The sequence below is a fragment of the Pan paniscus genome, chromosome 2 (assembly GCF_029289425.2).
Source record: "Pan paniscus chromosome 2, NHGRI_mPanPan1-v2.0_pri, whole genome shotgun sequence".
In the NCBI taxonomy this organism is placed as follows: Eukaryota; Metazoa; Chordata; class Mammalia; order Primates; family Hominidae; genus Pan; species Pan paniscus.
The window spans coordinates 15404071-15428413 of record NC_085926.1 but is presented as its reverse complement, the minus strand read 5'-3'; the positions used below and the strand labels follow the sequence as shown (position 1 = coordinate 15428413).

General features: G+C 41.7%; 2 protein-coding genes and 1 non-coding gene across 18 annotated transcripts in view; 2 read left to right on the top strand and 1 right to left on the bottom strand.

The window, feature by feature from the left end:
* Positions 1–640: 640 nt before the first annotated feature.
* On the bottom strand, positions 641–15748 carry EAF1 (ELL associated factor 1). Its single transcript, XM_003826211.6, has 6 exons — positions 15379–15748; positions 13254–13348; positions 11034–11170; positions 8726–8916; positions 6687–6920; positions 641–4160 (listed from the first exon to the last, which is right to left on the bottom strand). The coding sequence occupies exons 1-6, from the start codon at positions 15746–15748 to the stop codon at positions 4114–4116; spliced, it is 1074 nt and encodes a 357-aa protein (XP_003826259.5). The 3' UTR covers positions 641–4113.
* LOC112439339 (U6 spliceosomal RNA) lies at positions 10041–10147 on the top strand. The gene has a single exon (XR_003027638.1). It is a non-coding gene; the product is annotated as a U6 spliceosomal RNA (small nuclear RNA).
* METTL6 (methyltransferase 6, tRNA N3-cytidine) overlaps positions 15724–24343 on the top strand; it is a 46624-nt gene continuing 38004 nt past the window's right edge. For 12 of the 16 annotated variants that reach the window (XR_010111401.1, XR_010111402.1, XM_034955905.2 and 9 more), the window contains exons 1-3: positions 15724–15862; positions 16627–16975; positions 18174–18308. Coding sequence is in view for 14 of the 16 variants with exons in the window: in XM_034955905.2 (XP_034811796.1) it covers positions 16751–16975; positions 18174–18308 (360 nt within the window). In the remaining 2 variants the exon portion in view is untranslated. Of the gene's footprint in view, positions 15913–16626; positions 16976–18173; positions 18309–24343 lie in introns of all 16 variants that reach the window. The other 4 variants (XM_063602201.1, XM_034955904.3, XM_063602204.1 and 1 more) reach the window with 2 other exon arrangements.

The following is a 24343-nucleotide window of genomic DNA, read 5'->3' as shown; positions in this document are numbered from 1 at the left end:
CTATTACCATCTGAGGGAACAAGCACATTGCAGAATTAAGTAGCAGAGGATTTCTAGACTTAACATGTAATTTAATTCAATCCAAATATATTGAGCACCCATTAGAGACACTACAGCGAATTAAAAAGGAATATGGCCACTGCCTACCTAGAAGTTTATACAGTCTAGCAGAGGAGCCAAGACCACAGGTAAATGTGAGCACTGCTGAAGCAGAAGTGGAGAATGGAAGCAGGAGGTCAGGATTTCTAGCCAAATGTCAGCTGGGAGTCAGAGGTGTGTGTGGCATAGCATTCCAGGCAGAAGGAATCTGGTAAACTAAAATGACAATAGGATATGTCTAGGGATTCAGTTTAACTGTTGCATGGTTCTCAGACCCAAACTAAGCCCTCCTTTTCAGACCAAGTAAAATGGCCTCAGATGTGATTCAGTTTTGAACTTCATACCTTTTAAAAACTGAAGTTCATCCTTCAGTTTTGAATGTCACACCTTTTAAAAGCTGAGGTATACTTCCTAACGATTATAAACACCAAATTAAAAAGGAATCCATTTAGTTAGCTATTTAGGCTTAAGCACAGAAGGTTCTTAAAAGAACCCTATATTGCTCATTGATTTCTAAAAGAAAATGAAACCCACCAAGACATGTGTTGCTGACCTTCACTTTTATTTAAATATAGTGATCTTTTAAGAGAATAAACAAAAAATACTTTACACAGCAAATATTTTACATAAATGTAAACATGCATGTCTACTTCATAATTAAGCAAAAAAACTTTTAGGCACAAGATTTTAAAAATAAAGAATGAGACAATGAAACCAAGACTGAAATAACAGAAGTAACAAAAACTCACATTTCCTAACTCTTCAGTTGGTCTTGTCTTCCAACCTATTGGTTAAGGCCTGAGTTTCAGAAATCCTACCTTCCTTGCCAAATAGAAACATCCACTTTGGCTGTATATAACATTATCCACATAACACACTAATTCTCTTTCAAAATAATGTAATAAATATACCATTCATACACACACACACACACACACACACACACACACACACACACCCTGCTGAACCAGCCTCTCAAATAGGAAAATAAGGATTTTGGAATTTTCAAGTTTTCCTACAACCAAAGCACATACACACACATTAACACCTTACATAGAAAAAATGATTCTGCTACAGAAATAAAATCGTTAATGAGTGGCATGATTACAAACCTCTAGTTCATTTGTATTAAGTTTCTTCAATCACAACTTTACTAAGGCTTACTAAGCACCTCTGACACTTCAGATTTAATTAAGTTTTTCATCTCATCTAAATGACCCACAGTACAGTAGACATTGTACAGCACAAAAAAAAGGCAATTTTAATAATTCAGTTAAAGACTTCTAAATCATGAAAGTCAGCATGGATACTTTCAGCTGTCTCCAAATGCCTGGAATGTTTTCCTATGTCTATCCTCTGCACTTCACTGGCTGGGGAGTCTTCTCTGCCTTCTACCCCACCAGGCTACAACCATTTGAATGTCCATTCCTGTGGATACCCCAGGGAGGAGATGAGAATGACAGTCCCTGCTTTTTTTTTCCCTTTTTCTTTTTGTAGAAACAGGGTCTCGCCATGTTGCCCAGGCTGGTCTCAAACTCCTGGACTCAAGCAATCCTCCCACCTCAGCCTCCCAAAGTGCTGGGATTACAGGCATGAGTCACCACACCCAGCCCAGTACCTGCTTTTAAGGAGCTCATACCAACCAGAGTTCAAGCAAAAAAAAAAAAAAAAAAAAAAAAAGGTCAGTATGTACACACAGGGCACTCCATGTGGGTTGAAAAAAAAGACAAGAGTCCACAAAGATGGTACCCACAGAACCTCAAAAGTGGGGTATGGAGGGAGAGAAGGAGAATGAGAGAAGGCACAGAGGCAGGAAGAACAAGTCCGGTTTGGCTGGCAGGAGGGCATCTGTGAGAAGCCATCTGTGAAGCCAAATTCTTGATTTCTAAAAAGAAAAGATTCCTTACTCTGGTGGGTAAAGCTGGAGGGCAGAGGGCAGAACCACCAAAGGCTTTGTGCAGAGAACAAAACTGAAGCCGTGCTAGAGAAAAACCATACAGTGTTGGGCAGGACAGATGACAGGACAAAGGGTCTGAAGCTCAGGAAGCTTGACTCACCAAGCCAGTGCCACATGCAAGCATTTCCTATAGAAACACGTCTTGACCCAACATGCCAAAAACCGTAGTTCTGTCTACAGAAATCAAGGCTTTCAGAAAAAAGTTGGGGAGGAGAGAAAGAGAGAGAGGCTTAAATAGATATTTTTAGTTCAAGTTCCTGGAACCTGCCCCAGTTTGAGCAAGTTAAGAGCAGTGAAACAATTCCTACATCCAGTAACAATTCAAGTCTCCTGATCATGACCTTGTGAAACCTTCCCTGAGCTGTCATTACCAAGGAATTATAAAGCAATTATCAATCCACTATAAATAAGTTCCTACCTGCCATTAAATCCACCAAAATCTCATGATGGGCTGAGAGCCCAGCACGGGGTCCTAGCGTAGACCTATTACCTACACTAGGGTAGGTGGTGTAAGCATGCTGCTGGGCAGTGGCTCTCTGGGCTCACTATGATGATGAAACAGTTGACTCTATGAAGTTTAACTCTAATGAAAGCCCCTATGACAGACCACCTATTTCCTTTCTAAGTCCAGACTGCTTCCCCTCCACTAGCTGGGGAGGGAGAGGCCATATGAGTGGAGGGACCTGTGGAGGAAAAATTATTATTACTACCTTGATGTCCGCTGAACCAAAGTGGATGGAAATTTCTCAGGACATATTCATCCAAACTACAAAAACAGGTTACTCCATACTGATTACAGGATGATTTATCACACATTCACTAAATATAGAACACTGACTAGCAACCAGTTTCCTCCAACAACAGATCCATTTGGAAACGGCACACTGTAGAAGGCAATCTTGTGACTTCCTTCTAGTTGTATATAAAAAATACAAATCGGTCAGGGAGTCAGGTACAAAACAGTGGTACAAAAGCATGAATAGAAACGCCTTATCAAATAATGTGCTCATTTCATATTGCAGAACTTCTATCTAGATTCTGATTTTTAGCAACTTACTGCTGGTTCACTTGTTCGGAGAGGTTTCTTCACACCTCTCTTCCACTCCTACCTCCCCCTGCTAAAATCCACTGACTGAAGAATACTTAGTATGGATCCACATGGAACCAAAAGCCCCAACTGAATGGAGTCACATGCATCAGCACAGTGGCTACCGGTTTCGTCTGCTCACCCAGCCTCATGTATTTAGGGACTGAATTCAAGCTAGAAGCACCCAACACTTTTGTCTTTTGGAATCTAATCCAAGTGCCAATGTACATCTAAAAGTCCCATGTATAGGAATCTCTTGATTCCTACAAATGAGATTCAAGGGAGAGAACAGTGAGGAAAGCCCAGAGAGGGGGCAGGAGACTGGCCACAAGCCAGGTGTGTACTTCCCTTTCTTAGTCTGTAAATGACAGGTTGAGCTGGCAGGACTCCATGGTCCTCACCAGCTGACACTCAAGGACTCCATTCTGTATTCTGAGGTCCATTTCTATCCAGGCTTGTCAGGCTGAGTCAGACAAAACTTCCTTACCACTTTGTGTCAACAATTTAAAGTGGTTTCAACATATTTCTATGATGTAGTTTGAGGTTTTCCCTCTCTCTCCTACCCATCAAAGACTTCATTTCACTGGTACCAACCACTTGGCCAAACTGATGGCTGCTGAGGTTTAAAACTGAATCTCTGGCCTGGTGAAGATATGGCCTTTGAGTAACTTAGACCAGGGCACATTTATCTGTTTTTCATTAACAATGTTAACTAAATAGAAATATAATTCTGTTAGCTCTTCTACAGGTCTACTTAAACTTTGAAAGATGAGATTGTTCAAAAATGACACGAGAAAATCACCCATCACCACTAAGTTAAAGACTTGAATATGTGAGAGTTCCAGAGCCTCAAACTCCTACTACAGTCACTGATCCATAACATTTTCCTCTTGCAATGGACTCCACGCCAAAGTAGCTCAGTCTTGCGGCATGTTTGTGCACCAAAAAGTAGGTTTCGAAAGATCCAGCACTAGTCATCACTGTCACTGCCAGACTCACTCAACTGCAAGTCATTTCCTATTTAAAAAAAAAATAAAGTAAAATCATAGAATCAAACAAAAGTACAGAATTTAAAAATGACTTCCTCATAATTTTTTGTTAATTGCCTTGGCTATCACACTACAGTAAAACCTTGTTAATTCAACTTAGGGAAGAAAATCAAATTGGCTCACTGAAACAAAATGGTGCTTTTGGTTATCTACAAAGCACAACAATACTGCATATTAGGGTAGAGCAAAGGAGAAGTAAGCTAGATAACTTTTAAATGGTTTAATAAATAGCAAGAAAATATTTAAAATATGTCTGGGCGCAGTGGCTCACGCCTGTAATCCCAGCACTTTGGGAGGCCAAGGCAGGGAGATCATTTGAGGCCAGCAGTTGGAGACCAGCCTGGCCAACGTGGCGAAACCCCATCTCTACTAAAAATATAAAAATCAGCCACGTGTAGTGGGACATGCTTGTAATCCCAGGTACTTGGGAGGCTGAAGCAGGAGAATCGCTTGAACCCGAGAGGTGGAGGTTGCAGTAAGCCGAGATTGCACCACTGCACTCCATCCTGGGCGATAGAGTGAGACTCTGTCTCAAGGAAAAAAAGAAAAAAGAAAAAAAAAAAAAAGAAAATATTTAAAATAACTGATCACCATTCGGAAGAACTGATCACATTAAGTTGCTTTATAAAGGCAACTTAAGAAAATATCCAGTAGGCTTCCCATTAAGAAAGGTGAATACTGTTAACACCAGTAATATGCTAATGCAGTATCTGCTCTGGCACACCTCTGTCCAGGATAGTCACGTTATCTTAAATTTCAAATCTGAACTAACGTGCTTTACAAAACCCCAGATTCCTGTTTACTAGGCAGAATTTAGAATAATATAATTACTTAACATTTCAATCTAATACAATAGGAATACATATAACAGAACCCCAGTTGATACCACTTGTAGCAAAAGTGATTTTCTTTATTTCCAAATTGCTAATCTCTAGGCCAGTTCTCCTCAAAGTCTATTCTGAGGACTCGGGGTTCCATGAAACCCTTTCAGGGGGGTCTGATCCTGAGGTCACCCCTTTTCTAACTACCTAGAATGCCAGATTTTCTTCATATACTTCAGTCTCTATGTTAAAGATGGGGCATATAATGGCAATGTCTTGAGATATTTTTGGTTGTCACGGGGCTGGGGAGGTGGGAAGAGACTGGTACTGGCATCTAGTGGGTAGACGTCAGGGATGCTCTTAAACATCCTACAATGTGCAGGACAACCTCCCACAAAGAAGACTTATCTTGCCCAAACTGCCCATAGTGCTGAGGTTGAGATTATCTCTGCCTGGTCCACAATAGTTGGATTAACTAGGTTAACTTCCCCACTGTTACCTCTAGACCTTCCAACTTCCTCAAAGGAAGGTGTACCAAGAGAGAACATTCATCAGGGTTCCAAAAAGAGAAAAGCATAGAAAATTAGCCCTCTGTTCACCTTCAAAACAAATAAATTTTTGTTCTTGTTTTCCTGTTTTACTTTAGTATCAACTGCATTAAAACACACCGAGGCCAGGCATGGTGGTTCATGCTTTTAATCACAGCACTTCGGCAGTTGGGGAAATTACTTGTACCCAGGAGGAGTTCAAGACCAGCCTGGGCAAAACAGACCTTGTCTCTACAGAAAATTTTAAAAATGGCTGGGCATGGTGGCTCATGCCTATAATCTCGGCACTCTGGGAAGCCGAGGTGGGTGGATCACTTGAGTCTAGGAGTTTGAGACCAGCCTGGGCAACGTGGCGAAACCCTGTCTCTACCAAAAAAAAAAAAAGGATCATGCCGCTGCACTCCAGCCTGGACAACAGATCAAGACTCTGTCTGAAGGAAAAAAAAAAAAAAAGCCACCACACTGTCTGGGGACAGCGGATTCTTTTTTATAAAAGTTCAAGATAGGCCAGGCATGGTGGTTCACACCCATAATCCCAGCACTTTGGGAGGCCGAGGCAGGCAGATCATTTGAGGCCAGGAGTTGGAGACCAGCCTGGCCAACATGGCAAAACCCCATCTCTACTAAAAATACAAAAATTAGCCAGGTGTGGTGGGACATGCTTGTAATCCCAGGTACTTGGGAGGCTGAAGCAGGAGAATCGCTTGAACCCGAGAGGTGGAGGTTGCAGTAAGACGAGATTGCACCATTGCACTCCAGCCTGGGCGACAGAGTGAGACTCCATCTCCAGAAAAAAGACCAATGGGCAGAGAGCAGTATGGTGGCAGGTAGCTCCCCGAAAGTCTGGTATAAAAGCAAAAACAGCCTATCTGTTCATGTTTTAGTGTTTTCTAGAATTCACAAACACCGGTATGAGCCAGTGGGGAATAGAAATAGAAAGAACAGATTTTTCATCTCATTTCCCTTTTTTACTGTTTAGTAACTCACACCTTTCTGCTCCAAACTATTTTTAACAAGATCCTCTCCCATGCCTTAAACATCTTTAGGTTTGTAAGTTCTGGCACAGGATAAATAGAAGCTGCACCTATGGCCCTCTCTCAGCCATAAAAAGGAGTGCACACTTACTGAGGGTGTTCATGAGCTGGTTGCTTCCTTGTGGCCGGCTGGTTCCATTGGCAACGGCAGGCCTACTGTTGTAGGGCTGCTGGTGTGAAGGCTGCGGAGGAGAGGCTGGGCCATTGTCCTCGCCTCCACTGCTGGAGCTATCGTCATCACTTCCCGAAGAGCTCTCAGAGTCTGAAGAGCTGCTCCCACTGCTGCTGCTCATTTGTTCAATAATGTCAACTTCAGCCCTCAGCTCTGGAATAAAGGATATGACATGGATCAGCACAGCAGCCCTTTTCAAGGCAGTGCATTGGAGCTTCTATAAATAGTAAATCAGCAAAACCAAGAGCAATAAGAAATAATTTAAAACAAAGTCCTACTTCTCAATACCTTAAAAAATGTACAAACAAAATTACCAAAACAAAAACACAGCCTGTTTCCAGAGACACAATGGAAACATTAAATTCACTCAAAATAAATAAAAAGCAAGACTGTTTCAGAATAATGGCTGTTCTGTATAAGAAATGAATTAAGTCCATTTGCCTTTATCTACTAAAAGAAAAATTATGAATATTATGAACTATGGGATAAAACCATAATTCCCACATAAGAGAAGACAAATATTATGTAAAGTGGTTGAAAAATATTTGACTAGGAGTTGGAAGGTCTGAGTGCTTGTTTTGGATTTACCTCTAACCAGCAGTGACACCTAGGTAGAAGTCAATGAATTTTCCAAGCCACTCTGGAAAAATGAAAGCCAGACAGCCTCTAAGGTCCTTTCCAGCTCTCATGTCCCATAAATAAATGGAGGTTTGCAGGAAGAACCATGGTGACTAAATAAAAATGGTAAAACAATATTCTTCCTCTTCACTCTTTACATATTTGACTGACAGCCATGCCTGTCAGGTACTGCATTTTTTACAGATATAAAATATCAATGTTAACTAACCATTTCAAGAAAGGCGCCAGGTTTTCCTGTCTAGGCATACCATGTGGCCTTAAATGGCTATGGCTCCTTTAAGCATAATTGGCAACAACTAACCACTCATGCTCTGATTCCTATTCAACCTAAGTGAAAACTTCCATAACAGCATTCCAGTATCCATGAGGAAAAAAAAAAAAGGGACAAAACAACTGTACACAGTGCAGAGTGATGTCTGCAGCCGTTCTACAGGGTGGAAAAGGCAAATTTCCCGGGGACAACTCTTTATGTTTCCCTACTATTATTATGGATTTAGTTATTTTATAAAACTTATAAATATGAAATATGGCCTCACAACTTCTAAAGAGTCTGGAGGACTAAAACCATTCATCGTGTGAAGGAGAAAGCCAAGGTAAGCTTCTTTGTCTCAGGTTTGCAGTGGAGAGAACCAAACTGGACCTTTAACTCTTTCTAGGCCAGTATCTGTTTCTATTGGTCCTCATGGCCTCTTTCATATTTACACACTTTGTGTTAGCACAGAACATTTGCTTATGGTATTTTAAAAGGCATTTTAATCCTTTTTTTTTCCCCCAAAAAAGAGATGTTATTGCCCAGGCTGGAGTTCAGTAGCTACCAACAGGCATGATCATAGCACACTGTAGCCTCGAACTCCCAACTTCAAGCGATCCTCCTGCCTCACAGTAGCTGAAACTACAAGTGTGCAGCACCATGGTCAGCTCCTCCAGCCTATATACTAATGTAGAGCTCAGAAAGGTTGCCACCTACGCTTAGTTTTCACCTCCAACACCTAGAATCCTTTCTTTCTCCGAAGCCTTAGAGGTGTGCCATATGGAGCTTTAGATGGAAGTCATGCTTGTTTAAATCCTAGGCCTCTAAGCAGAATGCTACAAAGATAGCCACAAACTCAAGTCACTATTCCAGGACTCACCCTTGTCAAATGAGGTAAGTGGCAGAAGCCCCCACCCTCCCCATCTCTGAACAGTGAGCTCTGCAGACATTTTTTTGATGGCATTGAATGCCCCAGCCACTGTATCAATACAGCAGCCATGTGATCTCCACAAGAAAATTCAGCACTCTACTCCAAGTTGCTATCATGGATCCAGAAAATGTTCTCTACCTCTTTTGATGTCATCCAACTGAGGTTCAGGTGAGGGGTTATCTTTCAAGGGAGAAGTTTTGGGTCCAACTGGAGGCTTCGTTGGAGCTCTGAATGGCATAGGTGGTGGAGGTGGTGGTGGCTGTGACGTCTGTGGAGGACGAGTGGGCTGCTGTTCCATTCGGGCCTGGATTTTACTGCTGCCCTCAGCTCTGAAAGGAGATACAGACATTAAATTAGCAGGGCAAAAATAGTGGTTCTCAAATTTGTCCAGGTGACTGAAAACTCAGAAGTCTCTGTAGAACCCCATGTTCTTTCCAGACCACTTCAAAATACTGATACTTGTAATTTTATCATGTGAGCTATTCATTCAACATTTGAGTGTCTACTGTAATCCAGTACTATATTATGTATCAGGGATACAGACATGAATAGAATATTTACTGCCCTCGATGAGCTCAAATGTATAGCAAACAAATGTAGGATATAATGAAACTATGAGAATCCATTTTACTAGTAGAAAATACATTCATGCATCCCTTAACAATGAGGGTAAGTCCTGAGAACTGCATCATGAGGTGATTTCATCATGCAAACAGCAGAATGTACTTATGCAAACCAATATAGCATATAATTTTTTCACATGAAAACCCAAATGTCCCACCACCATTATTGAATATCAGTCATTCCCCCTACTTGATCTGCAATGCCAATATCAAGTGCCGTATATCAGGTTTCCATACATGCTCCATTAGAATCTTAAGGGACCACTGTCATATATGTAGGTCACTACTGACCAAAACATCATTATGTAGTTATAATCATGAGTGCATGAGTTCCTAAATAAAGTAGCTCCTAAAATATTGCCCAGCTTGAAAATTTTTTCCATTATCTATATACTGCTTGTTCATTTCATCACATGCCAGCTCTTGCTCGCAGACAAGCAGAATTCTATCCCAAGCTGAGAATATTCTATCAGTTAACAATTTCTTTTGTAAATGGACTAGCCTAGTGCTTCTAAAACTTTTGCTTATGCACAAATCACCTGGTGATCTCTGCAGATTCAGATCTCATAGGTGTTGAGATTCTGCATATCATCTAGGTAATATGATACTGTTAGTTCCCATATCACACTGAGTAGTAAGGGAATATACCACAACCATCAGATATTGGAGGAATATTGGTAGCACCTGGTTCACTGTAGGTAATGAATACAAATAAATAGAGTGGCAGGACAGGAGCAAGGACTCTGCAGCACACTCTCCAGGGTAGGTCAAGCTCTCTAACCCTCAGTCTCCATACCTTTTTTTTTTTTTTTTAGATAATAGCACCTTTCGTACTCACTTTGGCAGCACATATACTAAAATTGGAATGATACAGAGAAGATTAGCATGGCCCCTGTGCAAGGATGACACACAAACTCATGAACGACTCCATATTTTTAACAAAAGAAGTAAAAAATAATAATAACACCTTTCTAAAAATTACTTGTTAGATAAAACAATGCATATAAAGCATCTAGCAGAGTGCCTGGGACATGATACCCCCTCAATAAATGGTACCTATTTTTATTTTCTGTGGAATGAATGAATGAAAAAAAAATGGCTTAACAAAGCATAAAAAACATCAGGTTGTGACAATCTTTACAATTTAATTACTGTATTATAATAATTACTGTATTATAAGTGAGCTATGATGATGCCACTGCACTCCAGCCTGGGTGACAGAGCAAGAGACCTCGACTCTTTAAAAAAAAAAAAATACTGTATTATATGGTAACAAATAGAACCACTAGGTTATTTCTATTTATAGAATGAATTTTTATTTTCAAATAAACTCTAACTGGCTTCATTTTAGACATGTAGCAACTGTTGAATTAAAGAGTTCACTATATTAAAAAATAGGCAAAGTTTTATTTTGGTATTATAGTAATCTCAAATGTATCTTGTAAAAAAATTAATGTTTTCACTCCAGTTAAGTATAGTATATATTACTCCTTCATAATTTTAAGTCTATAAGTTATCTTATCCCTTAGGTGGTACTGTAGCAATCATGAGATTAACAAAATAGGCTTAATTATAAAGTATATCCCCCTTTCCCTAATGGTTCCCATGTTTTAGGTCTTAAAAAACATTATTTCTTTTTATTGCATTTGAGGAAGACATATTTTACTCTGAGCACATATTTACATATTTTGTCTGAGCACAGGTAGTGTTAAGATTATTGATAGAACACTATGAGCAAGCAGATGTTCACAACCTTATAAAAACTGAATAGATAACAGAGGTTTGGAAACATGATATAAACCTGCATCTGGCTATTCACATACCTTGTTTTCTTCACCTGAATGCTGCTACTGAGTTTTTCCAGCACATATTCACCAGTGTCATGATTAATAATAAGCACACAGTCTTTCTGGTAAGGCCGTTTGTTCCCCTTGAACACAGTCATGGGTGGTGTGGATCCCTATTTGCCACAAAAGTATAAGATGATCAAACTAAACATACCAGTTATGAATATCAACTGAATTTATAGATGACTCTACCTGATGAAATCTTTTATCAGAGCTATTCAAAAAGAACAGGTTGAACTGATTTCTATTTTATCTCCTTCTGGTTTCCGAGGCAAAAATAAAGGAGAAATAATATAGCAAGAATTTGTGAATGTGCAACGCGTTCTAAGTAATCAAAAAGGTAGTATAAAAGTTTTAATTACTATATACGTTCCAAGAGAGAAAAATTAACCATTACTTTCATTATACTAAGCAGAGTTATCACTCTGTATAGTAAAACTGTGAGTGATCTCTATTTCTTTGTCATTAGAGAGACCAGGGTTTCCCCTTCTCATGTCAAGCAACCAACAGAGCATTTTCCAAGAGAAGGTCATTATCCTGGTTGGCTCAGAATAAATAAATCATGTCACTCATCTGCCTAAGCCTTTCAATCACTCCTCAATTGCTCTCAGGCCAAAGGATAAAATCTTTAAACTAGCCACTTGGCCTTGCACTACCGGGCCCTTCCCTGGCTCTCCACCTCCCCTGCAGCATACTCCCCTGCGCATGTGCTTCAGAGCAGAAGGCAACTGGCTTCCCTCCTATCCTCAAGCTCTCTCCTGCCTCTGGGCTTTAACAAGGCTTCTGCCAGCTTTAACAAGGCTTCTGCCAGCTATATCCTGCCCCCTCTCTTTAAATGACCCAACCTCCAGATCTGCTCACAGATACTTCCTTAAGGAAGCTGTCCCTGATTTTGTAGAATAACTGCTATATTTTCTTGTATTAATTTAAACTCCAGACCATAAGCTCCACCAGGGCAAGAAATGTGCTTGTTTTGTTCAAGGTTATATACTTCATGCCTTGTAATGGGCCAATGTGTGGGAGGCATTTGATTAATATTTGTTGAATATCATATTTAATGCCTTGCTTAGAATAAAAAACTGCTTGGCTCTTTGACTCCTTATTTATATAGTAAAAATATAGAGCTAGAAAGAACTTTAGGGACCATTTTTCTAAAGCTTTCATTTTACATATGGGAAACTAAGGTCCAAAGGGAGATGATGTAACTTGCCAAAGGTAACAAGTAATCAAACAGCAGTTTGAATGGGCAATTTTTCCTCACCACAAAGCTTTCCAGATCTCCCTGTCCAGAGACTTTTCATTCTGTCTCCAGCTACTGAGAACTTATGTTCCAGGACAGGGGTGTGACATGCAATAACACATGTTCACTAAGAGCATCATGTGACCCTTTGGTGCTTTGTCATTAGTGCTGCCTTGGGCAGAGCTTCACAAAAGTCTTTCTCTGCAAGGGTTCTTAATCCAGCTTTCAATTTAGTTCTTCATCCCTAAATCAGCTGAATGTGCCACACCTGTGGTTCCTGCCTGCCTTAACTCCTGGCTTGGTTGCCTCACACTCCTGAGCTGTTGTGGCCATATAATCAGCAGGGCACCTAGGGCTTTTCTGTCTGGAGTTGCTTGGGAGAAAAGCTATATCTAAAAGAGGGGCTAGGTGTCCAGAAAGGAACCTTGTCTACTCAGTAGCAGATGGGGGAAAAGGAAGATTGGGGAAAACGACGAATAATCTTTTTTTTTTTTTTTTTTTTTTTTGAGAGGGAGTCTCACTCTGTCGCCCAGGCTGGAGTGCAGTGGCGTGATCTTGGTTTACTGCAACCTCTACCTCCCAGGCTCAAGCGATCCTCCCAGCTCCGCTTCCCAAGCAGCTGCAACCACAGACATGCGCCATCACCCCCAGCTAATTTTTTGTATTTTTGGTACAGACGGGGTTTCACCATGTTGCCCAGGCTGGTCTTTAACTCCTGAACTCAAGCTATCCACCCACTTCCACCTCCCAAAATGCTAGGATTACAAGAATTATTTTTAATCAAGCACCTGCCTAGCATGAAGTCCACCCCACCCCACTCCCCAAAATTACTTTTTTCCTTATGTTGCCACTTTAGAAATCTAAACATTTTTAAAAGTAGGAAGTTTAAATTGCAATAACATAAAAGACAAAGATTCATTGTGATCTTACATTTAAAAAAAATGAAATAAACTCACAGGGATATGTGGCAGTGTAATTGTGACTTCATCTCCTTTGCCGACTTGAAGCTCTCCTTCACAGGAAGTGTCTATAGATGCTGGTTTAAAATCATCTAAAGGGAAAGGAAAAAAACCACTTACCCACCAGGTTACTTATAATAAGGGCTTCCTGGGCATCTCCATTTAAGAATTAAAATTATTACTCGGATGAATGGAAAATAAAAATAATTTAGAATTCTTAAAAAACTGTTTCGTTATGGAAAACTTCAGATACACAAAAGTAGAGAGAATCGTACAATGAGACCTGGTATACCATTATCCAGTTTCAATTATTACCAACTCAGGGACAATCTTGTTTCATCTACACCTCCACATACTTTTCCTCTGACCCCCTTTTGATTATTCTAGAGGGAAAAAAAGAATTTACAGGCCATTTTATTAAACAAAGATATTCCCTTCTCCCAAGGGAGAGAGGAAAATTGTCTCATCATCCATAATAAGTTGCTTTTTTAGGGTTGTGAGGATCAAAAGTAACAGCATATGAAACAGATTCTGTGACTGTAAACTCTATATGAAATATGAAAGGCCACAGCATCATCAAAAGCTGATTTCATTCTGCATAGAAACTGTCAAAATTAGGATTTGCCATACTCAAGTTCCATAGTTGTTTTTTGTTTGTTTTTTTTTAAACAGTGATGGGGTCTCACTATGCTGCCCTGGCTGGTCTCAAACTCCTGGGCTCAAGCTATCTGCCGACCTCGGCCTCCCAAAGTACTGGGATTATAGTGTCAGCCACCACTCTCAGCCAGTTCCACAGCTTTAACAAAGACACTTCGTAGATGTTCATAGCAGACAACTGAACTGTATCTCCGCAAGTTATCCTGCTCGTGTTTCTAAACTGCAGTTAGAATACAACATAATAGCCACCTTAATTCACATTCACACCTGCCTCAAACTGCAGGACAGGTGCACACATGAACTATATGATTTAAATTCCACATTGCCCTTCACCAAAAGAAAACATCAACTTAGTAAACTCTTCAGGAAATGATGTTCTTATCTTATTCCCATCTCTTCTCTCTGAAAGAGCTGGATCTGCTGTCAGTAGGAAGCATAGCAATGGCATGGCAAGTGACTACACAAAGATGGGATTTCATTATCTAAAACGCCCTCTTCACATGTGTTGAGTCACATCTATTAGGTCCTCTGACAAAAACAAGTCTTAACAACAGCGTTAGCGCCACGGAAACCAGAAGTTCATGAATCACAGAGGGATGCTCTGTCAGCCAATTCCTAACTGCCAAACCTTCACCCAGGACATAGGGTGGAAGTGCACTCTCTCAACAGCGTCTATAATCATGTAGAAAAAGGTCCGGCATAATGACTATTTGGACATTCCTTACGCCTGCTCTCTTCTGCTTCCAAACGTAGACCAATCTTTAACCTATCCCAGGCTCATGAACTCTGATTTGACTCTTTACCCACAAGGAATTTGGTCTGGAGGAAAAGCCCGGGTGGTATAGGTGACCTCAAAAGACATCCAAGTCAAATGAAGCACAGAAAGGAGATGGAAGAAGACTCTGATGAGGCGCAGAGAGGATGCCAATTCTTTGGCTGTAGAGGGGACAAAGCGCAGTATTTGGGAGTCCAGGACCAAGTCGGAGGAGGAAAGCAGGGAAGAGAATGGGTTCTAAGGCAGTGGATGAGGCTCATAACAAACAAGAAGCGTCTTTTAAATGTGGAGAACCCTGATGGGAGCATCGGAAAGGAGGGGAGGGGTTTCGAGGGAGAAGTGGACCCGGATAAGAGGGGGGAGGTTTGCCTTGGGGGAGGGAGGTTTGCCTTAGGGGCGAGGTGGGGGGCGGGGAGGGATGGAAATGGAAAGAGGCCAAAGACCTTTGGAACTAGTGTTTGAGACTGTGAGGTAGAAGAATAGTAGGGAGTGACGAAGATTTGGGAGAAATAATCTGGGTAAAAGAAGGGACAAATCGATGTCCCAAAGGATTTGGGGTTCGAGAGAAAGTAACTGACGCTGGCAGGGGGTTCCCTGAAATCTGAAGGGCCGAGGGAAGAAAGGAAGGAGTCAAGGTTGACATGTGGCGGCTGGAGCGGCCGAAGGGAACCGTGGGGAGCGCGGACTTACAACGAATAGTGTGGAAGGAGGTCCGCGGCCGCTTCTCGAAGCTCTCCCCGAGCCTCAGGCAATGTTCCTCGCGGTCCAGCAGCGGGTTCGCGGTCCCATTCATGGCCCCGCACCTGCCTCGCACCCAGATCGGCGCTCTCCCGGTGCAGCCGCGATCCGAGCTTCTGGCGCTGGCGTCTGGGAGGACTGTGCTTCCGGGCCACCGCTCTGGAAGACAAGGAGAGCCGAGCCGGCACCCACCCGGGTCCAGAAGCAAGTTCTCTCCTCTGCGTGGGGGTGAGAGAGGAATCTGAGGAGGCAAGGCCGTGGGACTTCCGGCGTCGGGTAGGAACTTCCGGGTTCCTAGCGGAAGTGGCGGGGGCGGTGCCATGGCAAAAGAACTCCTCCCGGAGAATCCGAATTCGTGGTCCTCAGAATTGGTTTAGGGTTGTTTCGCGGTTCCTCCCGTATTCTGCCTCCGAGGCCCAGTGGGGCTGGCTGTGGGGTGAGTGCGCCTGGCCCTAGCCCTGCAGGTGAATTTAGGAACTGATGACGGTGAGCCCTGAGCGTGGCTGACTAAATTAACGCGGGTCGGCTAGCCATCATGGACGCCCTCCTCGGGGTCTAGGGGCCCATGCAGCCTAGTCTTTCCTGAGGGTCCTGAGATGGATCCTCGGGACCTCAGCCACGCGTCATTGGGTCTCTTTCTCCACTTTGCCCGGTGATGGAGGTGCGAGGGTCTCAGTCCCTGCAAAGTGACGCTCCCTCTGGTTCCTATGACAGCCTCTTGTGAGTGCGATCAGGAAATGAGCCCACCCAGGCTTAGCTTCATTTCCCCCGAAAAAACGGAGGTCCGACCCTTGGGAAACGGTGACCTCACTTGTATCTGACAATTGACCACCCGCTTCCAGCTAAGGCCATTGTGGTTTTTAAGTCACCCCTTTCGCGGGCACCGAAAATTGAGGAATATTTTCTTCGCAAGGTTTCCCAGTCAGTTCTTGAGAGCGTCCTTTTTCCTAAACTAAATCGATTTATTGTAATAGTTGACTCATCTGGTTTGAATAAAAGTATGGTGCATGAGATAGTCTGGCCACTGAAATGAATGTAAGCCCACTGAAGGTAGGGACTGTGTTTGTCTTCTTTGTGACCTCTCATATAGCGGGAAGGATTTTTTTTTGTACAGTCTGCATCTCATAAACATTTGGTGAATTGAACCTGGCGTCTTGAACTGTAACCACTAACCAGAATCTAATTCTTTTCTCTGCGAAGCCCCCTGTGCTGTTTGAGGCGTGAAACTCACCTCAGGAAATGTATCTGATCCATTAGCGTGGATTCATATTATTTGGTGATGGAGAATCTTCAGCTGTGTTAAGTGTTACCGTCAGTTTCAGAGATGGCTTCTTTGCAAAGGAAAGGGCTGCAGGCAAGGATTCTCACCTCTGAAGACGAGGAGAAACTGAAAAGAGACCAAACTTTGGTGTCTGATTTTAAACAGCAGAAATTGGAACAAGAGGCTCAGAAAAATTGGGATCTTTTTTACAAAAGAAATAGCACTAATTTCTTCAAAGACAGACACTGGACCACCAGAGAGTTTGAGGAGCTAAGATCATGTAGAGAGGTAAGCTAATATTACGCCTTATCTGAGCTGTTCTTCATTTAAAATGTGAAGAGGGTGCCGTGGCTCATGCCTGTAATCCCAGTACTTGGGGAGGCCGAGGCAGGCGGATCACAAAGTCAAGAGATCGAGACCATCCTGGCCAACATGGTGAAACCCCGTCTTTACTAAAAATACAAAAATTAGCTGGGTGTGGTGGTGCTCGCCTGTAGTCCCAGCTACTTGGAAGGCTGAGGCAGGAGAATCGCTTGAACCCGGGAGGCGGAGATAGCAGTGAGCCGAGATTGTGCCACTGCACTCCAGCCTGGCGACAGAACGAGACTCTGTCTCAAAAGAAAAAAAAAATGTGAAGAGGTGTGCTGTATTGCATTCCTAGGGAGAGTGCGAAGTAGAGAATTTAAGAAGCCTATCAAAATGCTTTGCGTTTTAGGAGAGAAATATACTGTTTGGTCTTAACACCAAAGTTTTAGCAGTTTCTGGTTTGGTTAACATATAGGAGAGAGAACTTTAGTGGGTGTTTTCTATTTCTTTAAGCTGATCTGATAGTTGTAAACATTATATATTAAATTCAAGAGCCAGGTCTGGTGGCTATTGCCAGCTACTCCAGAGGCTGAGGCAGGCGGCTTGTGCCTGTGAATAGTCAACATGAATTAGCCAAGCCTAGGCAGCATAGTGAGACCCTATGTTCTGAATTTTAAAAATTTAAACATTAAAAATTTAAAAAACAAAAATATAAATTCATGCTAAGTGACTTCAGTGACAGATTCAAAATAATATAATAGTTAATGTTAGTAACTATTTACCATGGCTGTTTTTTACATGGCCTATCATTTGACCCTTATACCTGCTCTGTGAAGTGTAAGTATTAGTATTGTACTCATTTGTCCCCAAGGTAAAATTGAGGCACAGAGCTGTTTAAGTGATTTGCCCAAGGATAGAATGCAGGGGAGGAGTTGAGATTTGGGTGCTGGCAGTTTTACTCCAGAGCCGAGTTAGCCATTGTGCTGTTTTTTTCCTCCACACCAAATTGTTAATGTTGGATGACAAATGAAGTACCAGTATTAGCTTTTGCTTATTAGTTCACTTGTTGATCGTCTGCTCCATGGGGTCGGAGACCTCTCATATTCTGGACCTTTTAGTTTGGTTTATTTCTTCATTATGCAAATGTGATATACTATAACTTTGAGCTGTCTTTCCCCAGTTTGAAGATCAAAAGTTAACAATGCTTGAAGCTGGCTGTGGGGTTGGAAACTGTTTATTCCCACTTTTAGAAGAAGATCCGAATATCTTTGCCTATGCCTGTGATTTTTCTCCAAGAGCCATTGAATATGTTAAGGTTGGTGCACCATCTATGTATTCTGCTGTGTTTCTGTTTTCTTGCCGATCTTGTTTGATCTGCCTTTTTTACTCATTTGCCCAATTCTAGTCTTCCCTGGAGCTAACCAGCTATAGTCACCATACATGTAGTTTTCCTGCTTACATACATATACAGTGCATGTGGAAACACAGCTTTATTCAAGAAAAGCAGGAAAAAATACCATAATAACATCCATATAATTAACATCTTTTGCTTTACAGTTTTTCTCTGCTGAACTATTTTAAAGTATATTACAAATGTCAAGGCATTTCACTCCTAAATGTTTGCATACATCTCCCCTAAAAAAAGGCCTTTTTCTACACAACCACAATAAGTTTATCATATTTCACAAAAATAACTATAATCTGGCCTGCCATGTTGGTTCACACTTGTAATCCCAACAGTTGGGGAGCCTGAGGCTGGTGGATAGCTTGCACCCAGAAGTTCAAGACCAGCCTGGGCAACATGGTGAAACCTTGTCCCTACCAAAAATACAAAAATTAGCTGGGCATGGTGGTGCTTACCTGTAATCCCAGCTAATTGGGAGGCTGAGGTGGGAAGATCACTTGAGTCAGGGAAGTGGAGGTTGCAGTGAGCCAAGATTGCAGCACTGCACTCCAGCCTAGGTGACAGAGCAAGACTGTCTTTAAATAAACAAATAAAATAACATAATCCCTCAATGTTATTAACATCCATTCCAAATTCAGATTTCCCCAAATAGTTCCCGGTGTCTTTTAGTTTTATTTTTTACTTTTTTTAGAGATGGGTTCTTTGTCACCCAGTCTGAAATGCAGTGGCATGAACATGGCTCACCGCAGCCTCAACCTCTTGGGCTTAAGCGATTCTTTCACCTCAGCCTCTCAAGTAGCAGAGACAATTTTTTAATTATTTGTAGAGATGGGGTCTCACTATGTTGCCCAGGATGGTCTCAAACTCCTGGGCTCAAGTGATCAACCTGCCTCAGCCTCCCAAAATGCTGGGATTACAGGTATGAGCCACTGTACCTGGCTTCCAGGTGTCTTTTATAGCTGGTTTTTGTTTTTGTTTTTGTTTGAGACATGGTTTCACTCTCACCCAGGCTAGAGTGCAGTGGCCCAATCACAACTCACTGCAGCCTTGACCCCCCTGGCTCAAGCAGATCCTCCCACCTCAGTCTCCCAAGTAGCTGGGACTACAGGCATGTGCCACTGTGCCCAGCTAGTGTTTATTTGTTTATTTATTTATTTTAGAGATAAGGTCTCACTGCGTTGCCCAGGCTGGTCTTGAACTCTTGGGCTCAAGCAATCCTCCCACCTCAGCCTCCCAAAGTGCTGAGATTACAGGCGTGAGCCATGGCAGCTGACCCTGGCTAGTTTTTAAATTTTTGTAGAGATGAGGTTTCCCTATGTTGCCTAGGCTGGTCTCAAACTCCTGAGCTCAAGCAATCCTCCCTCCTCAGACTCCCAGAGTGTGGGATTACACCCTGCCTATAGCTGTTTATAATCCAGTCAAGCACTACCTCTTACACTTATGTCCTTTATTTTTTATTTTAGTTTATTTTTTGAGACGGAGTCTCGCTCTGTCGCCTAGACTGGAGTGCAGTGGTGCAATCTCAGCTTACTGCAACCTCCACCTCCTGGGTTCAAGTGATTCTCCTGCCTCAGCCTTCCAAGTAGCTGGGATTACAAGTGCCCACCACTCCTGGCTAATTTTTGTATTTTTAGTAGAGATGGGGTTTCGCCATGTTAGCCACGCTGGTCTCAAACTCCTGGCCTCAGGTAATCCACCCGCCTTGGCCTCCCAAAGTGCTGGGATTACAGGCGTGAGCCACCACGCCTGGCTCACTTATGTCCTTTAAATCTCCTTAACCTAAAATACCCTTGCCCTACCCCATACCTCTTTCCACATTGATGACAGATGAAGCCAATTTTCTATAGTAAGTTTCCAAATTGGTCTAATTGTTTATTTGCATTACTGTTTAATTTATTCCTCTATGTTCTATATTATCTGTGAACTAGAAGTTAAATTTAAATCAGGTAAAATATTTTTGGCAAAAATGCTTTAATAGGTAATGTTGTGTCTTGCATATTACATCCTGTCATGAGGCAATAATATCTGGAGATCTTACTGGTTTTGATCACAGGGTTAAGATAGTAACTACCTAATTCCTCTATTGTAAAATTCCCTTTGCCATTAACCAATATGTGGGGGACACTTTGGTGACATTGCAAGTATCTCGTTCCCCATCAACCTTTCACAGTTTTAGCATTCGTTAGACTTTTTAAAATTTAAACTTTTTTTTTTAAGTTAATCTTATTATTATTATTTTAATTGACATGGTCTTGCTTTGTCACCCAGGCTGGAGTGCAGTGGTGTGTATTAGAGCTCACTGCAGCCTCAAACTCCTGAGCTGAAATGATCCTCCTGCCTCTGCCTCTCAAGCAGCTGGGTCTACACGCACATACTACCACCCCTGGCTAATTTTTGTATTTTTTTGTAGAGACAGGGTTTCTCCATGTTGCCCAGCCTGGTCTTTCTGAACTCAAGTGATCTGCCTGCCTTGGCGTCCCAAAGTGCTGGGATTACAGGCATCAGCCACCGCATCCAGCCTATTTTTATTTTTTATTTTTTGAGATAGGGTCTCACTCTGTCACCCAGGATGGAGTGCAGTTGCACAGTCATGACTCACTGCAGCCTTGACTTCCCAGGCTCAAGTGATCCTCCCACCTCAGCCTCCTGAGTAGCTGGGGTTACAGATGCACACCACCACACCCAACTAATTGTTTTTTTTTTTGTAGAGACGGGTCTCACTACGTTGCCTAGGCTGTTCTCAAACTCCTGGGCTCTAGAGATCCTCCCATCTCTGCCTCCCAGAGTGCTGGGATTAACTCCCACCTCTGCCTCCCAAAGTGCTGGGATTAAAAGCGTGAGCCACCACACGCAGCCACATTAGACTTTTGAAAAAAGTAACCTTACCAGCCTAGGCAACAAAGTATGACTCTGTCTCTACAAAAAAAAATTATTTTATTTTATTTTTTAATTTGAGATGGAGTTTCACTCTTATTGCCCAGGCTGGAGTGCAGTGGCACGATCTCGGCTCACTGCAACCTCCACCTCCCGGGTTCAAGCAATTCTCCTGCCTCAGCCTCCCAAGTAGCTGGGATTACAGGCACTTGCCACCACGCCTGGCTAATTTTTTTGTATTTTTAGTACAGACAGGGTTTCACTATGTTAGACAGGCTGGTCTTGAACTCCTGACCTCAGGTGATCCACTGGCCTCCCAAAGTGTTGGGATTACAGGCATAAGCCACCGCACCTGGCCAAAAAAATTTTTTTAATTAGCCAGGTGTGGTGGCGTGTGCAGCTGTTTGGGAGACTGAGGTGGGAAAATCACTTGAGCCCGGAGTTTGAGGCTGCATGAGCTATGATCATGCCATTGTACTCCAGCCTGGGTGACAAAGCAGGACCCTATCTCAAAGTAACAAAACCCAAACCCTTTATTTTTAAAAAGTTAATATGTTTACTGTAGGAAACTGAGAAACACAAGAAGCAAAGAACAGTCATCCACAATCACAAGCAGTTTACAGTTTGACTTATCCTTCTAGGTCCTGTGTGTACATAGACACAGTATCCAATTTTATGGGATTAAGATCACGCAGTATGTATCGTGTTTTATCACACATTATGGATATTTACTAATTATATTATTATATGTTGTCACATCAAGACATCTATGAAGCTTAGGTGTTGCAAAATAATAAACTGTGTCCACAATAAACACAGGTACTTTACTAAAAATGCACCTATAGACCTGTGGTTATCATCTAAAACCATCTTCTAGATATGGAGATTCTGACTTAAGAGCCCTTCCTTCCACCCGTTCTTCTTTATCCTGTTCTGTCATTCCAGTGACTAAGTACAGGACTATGTCTAGTTCTAAGAGGTCAATTAACAAAGGTCACTCCCAGAGGATAGTCCTTCTTAAGAACTAAAAACGTGAATAAGTGTTACACGTACATAATAAGCTGCCATTTGAAAGTGCCATCTAAATAGGAACGAACATTCTGGCATAGAACCCTTCCCACCTCTGTCAACTCAGTGGATAGGTATAAGCATTTGTAGTGCTTAGAGGGGACTTTAACAATTTCACTTCCCTAAGTGTTTTTAAGAACAGTCTTTCGTATGAATTTGAACACAAAGTGTACTCAGTGTATTAGGTTACTGACTCTACGTTGGTCATACGCTGTCAACCTCTTTAACATCTAGAACTAGATGTTGTAAATTAGGGCTCATTTGTCCTTCATATACACTATATACATAGCAAAGTAAAATAAAATGCATGGACATAAGGTACAGTGGTCAATCTTGCCTCACTGTAAACACATTGGTATAAAGCCCTTTGCACTTTATTCTCCTCCTTTTCTCCTGATGCAGTACAAATGTAATGATGTGTACTGCTTAGAGAAGTGGTTTGATCATTACATTTCCAAAAGGTAATATTTCAGTGAATTTTAACAAAAGGATATCTACAAAATGTGTTATTTACTACCCTACTTTTAACATACTTTGTGCACTTCTAAACATCTAGAAAGTCTCGATGTTTTAAATAAGGACTTAAGTCTGTCCACTTTATACACAGTAGATTTTTAAAAATAGTTGTGGTATCATATTTACCATAACATGCTTTCCTCATTCTACATTATTATATTTTGCAGAGTTTTTCATGTTAGTACATGTAGATTTTATTTACCTGTTATAATATTCCATGGAATGGATATAGCATACTTTAACAGTTACCTGGCTGGTGCAGTGGCTCACACCTGTAATCTGAGCACTTTGAGAGGCCGAGGTGGGCAGATCACGAGGTCAGGAGATCGAGACCATCCTGGTTAATATGGTGAAACCCCATCTCTACTAAAAATACAAAAATTAGCCGGGCATGGTGGCGGGCGCCTGTAGTCCCAGCTACTCGGGAGGCTGAGGCAGGAGAACGGCATGAACCCGGGAGGCGGAGCTTGCAGTGAGCTGAGATCATGCCACTGCACTCCAGCCTGGGTGATAGAGCGAGACTCTGTCTCAAAAAAAAAAAAAAAGAAAGAAAAACAGTTACCCTATTTATATTTATTTGAATTGTTTCTATTTTTTTGCTCTTACAAATAGGGTTAATGTGATCAGCATCATATATATGTTCCCAAAATGTCTGTACACATTTGTCTGTGATGAATAATGGAAGAAGCAGAATTCCTTGGAAGAAGAGCATGCTCATTTATATTTTAATAGACAATGCCAAGTTTCCTTCCAAAAAGCTCATACTAATTTATAATTTCACCAATAATGTAAAGGTACCTTTTTCTGTATTGCCTCAACTCTTGATATCAGTCTTTTTTATATTTACCAATCTTTTGGACAAAAAATAATGCCTCCATATTTTAATTTGTTTTTTCCTTATTACCAGAGAGGTTGAAGGCCTTGTGGAAGGTTGATAGCAATAGTTAGCTGTGAGTTTATTTAGTCCACATTTGTTTATTGAGAGCTTAATGTGTGCCAGTCACTGTTCTAAGCACTGGAGTTAAACAGTGAACAGACAGGCAAAAATTCCCACCCACATGAAGTTTGTAGTAGGAGTTGTCCATTCATAACCTCTGCCCATTTTTCTATTGGTTTGTCATTTTCTTTCTTATTTTCAGGATATATTCTAGATATTTTGGTATGTATGTTGCAAACATTTCTTCTAGTTTATTCAGCATCGCTTTACGGTATCTCTTTTTTTTTTTACACAAGGATTTATTTTATTTTATTTTTGGACAAGGTCTCACTGTGTCACCTAGGCTGGAGTATAGTGGTGCAAATTGCAGCTCACTGCAGCCTTGACCTTGTGGACTCAAGTGATCCTCAGCATCCTGAGCTGGGACCATGGGCATGCACCACCATGCCTGGCTAATTTTTAAAAATTTTTTGTAGAGATGAGGTCCTGCTGTGTTGCCCAGGCTACACAGGATTTAAATTATCATGGCAAAATATTAATCTTTTCCTTT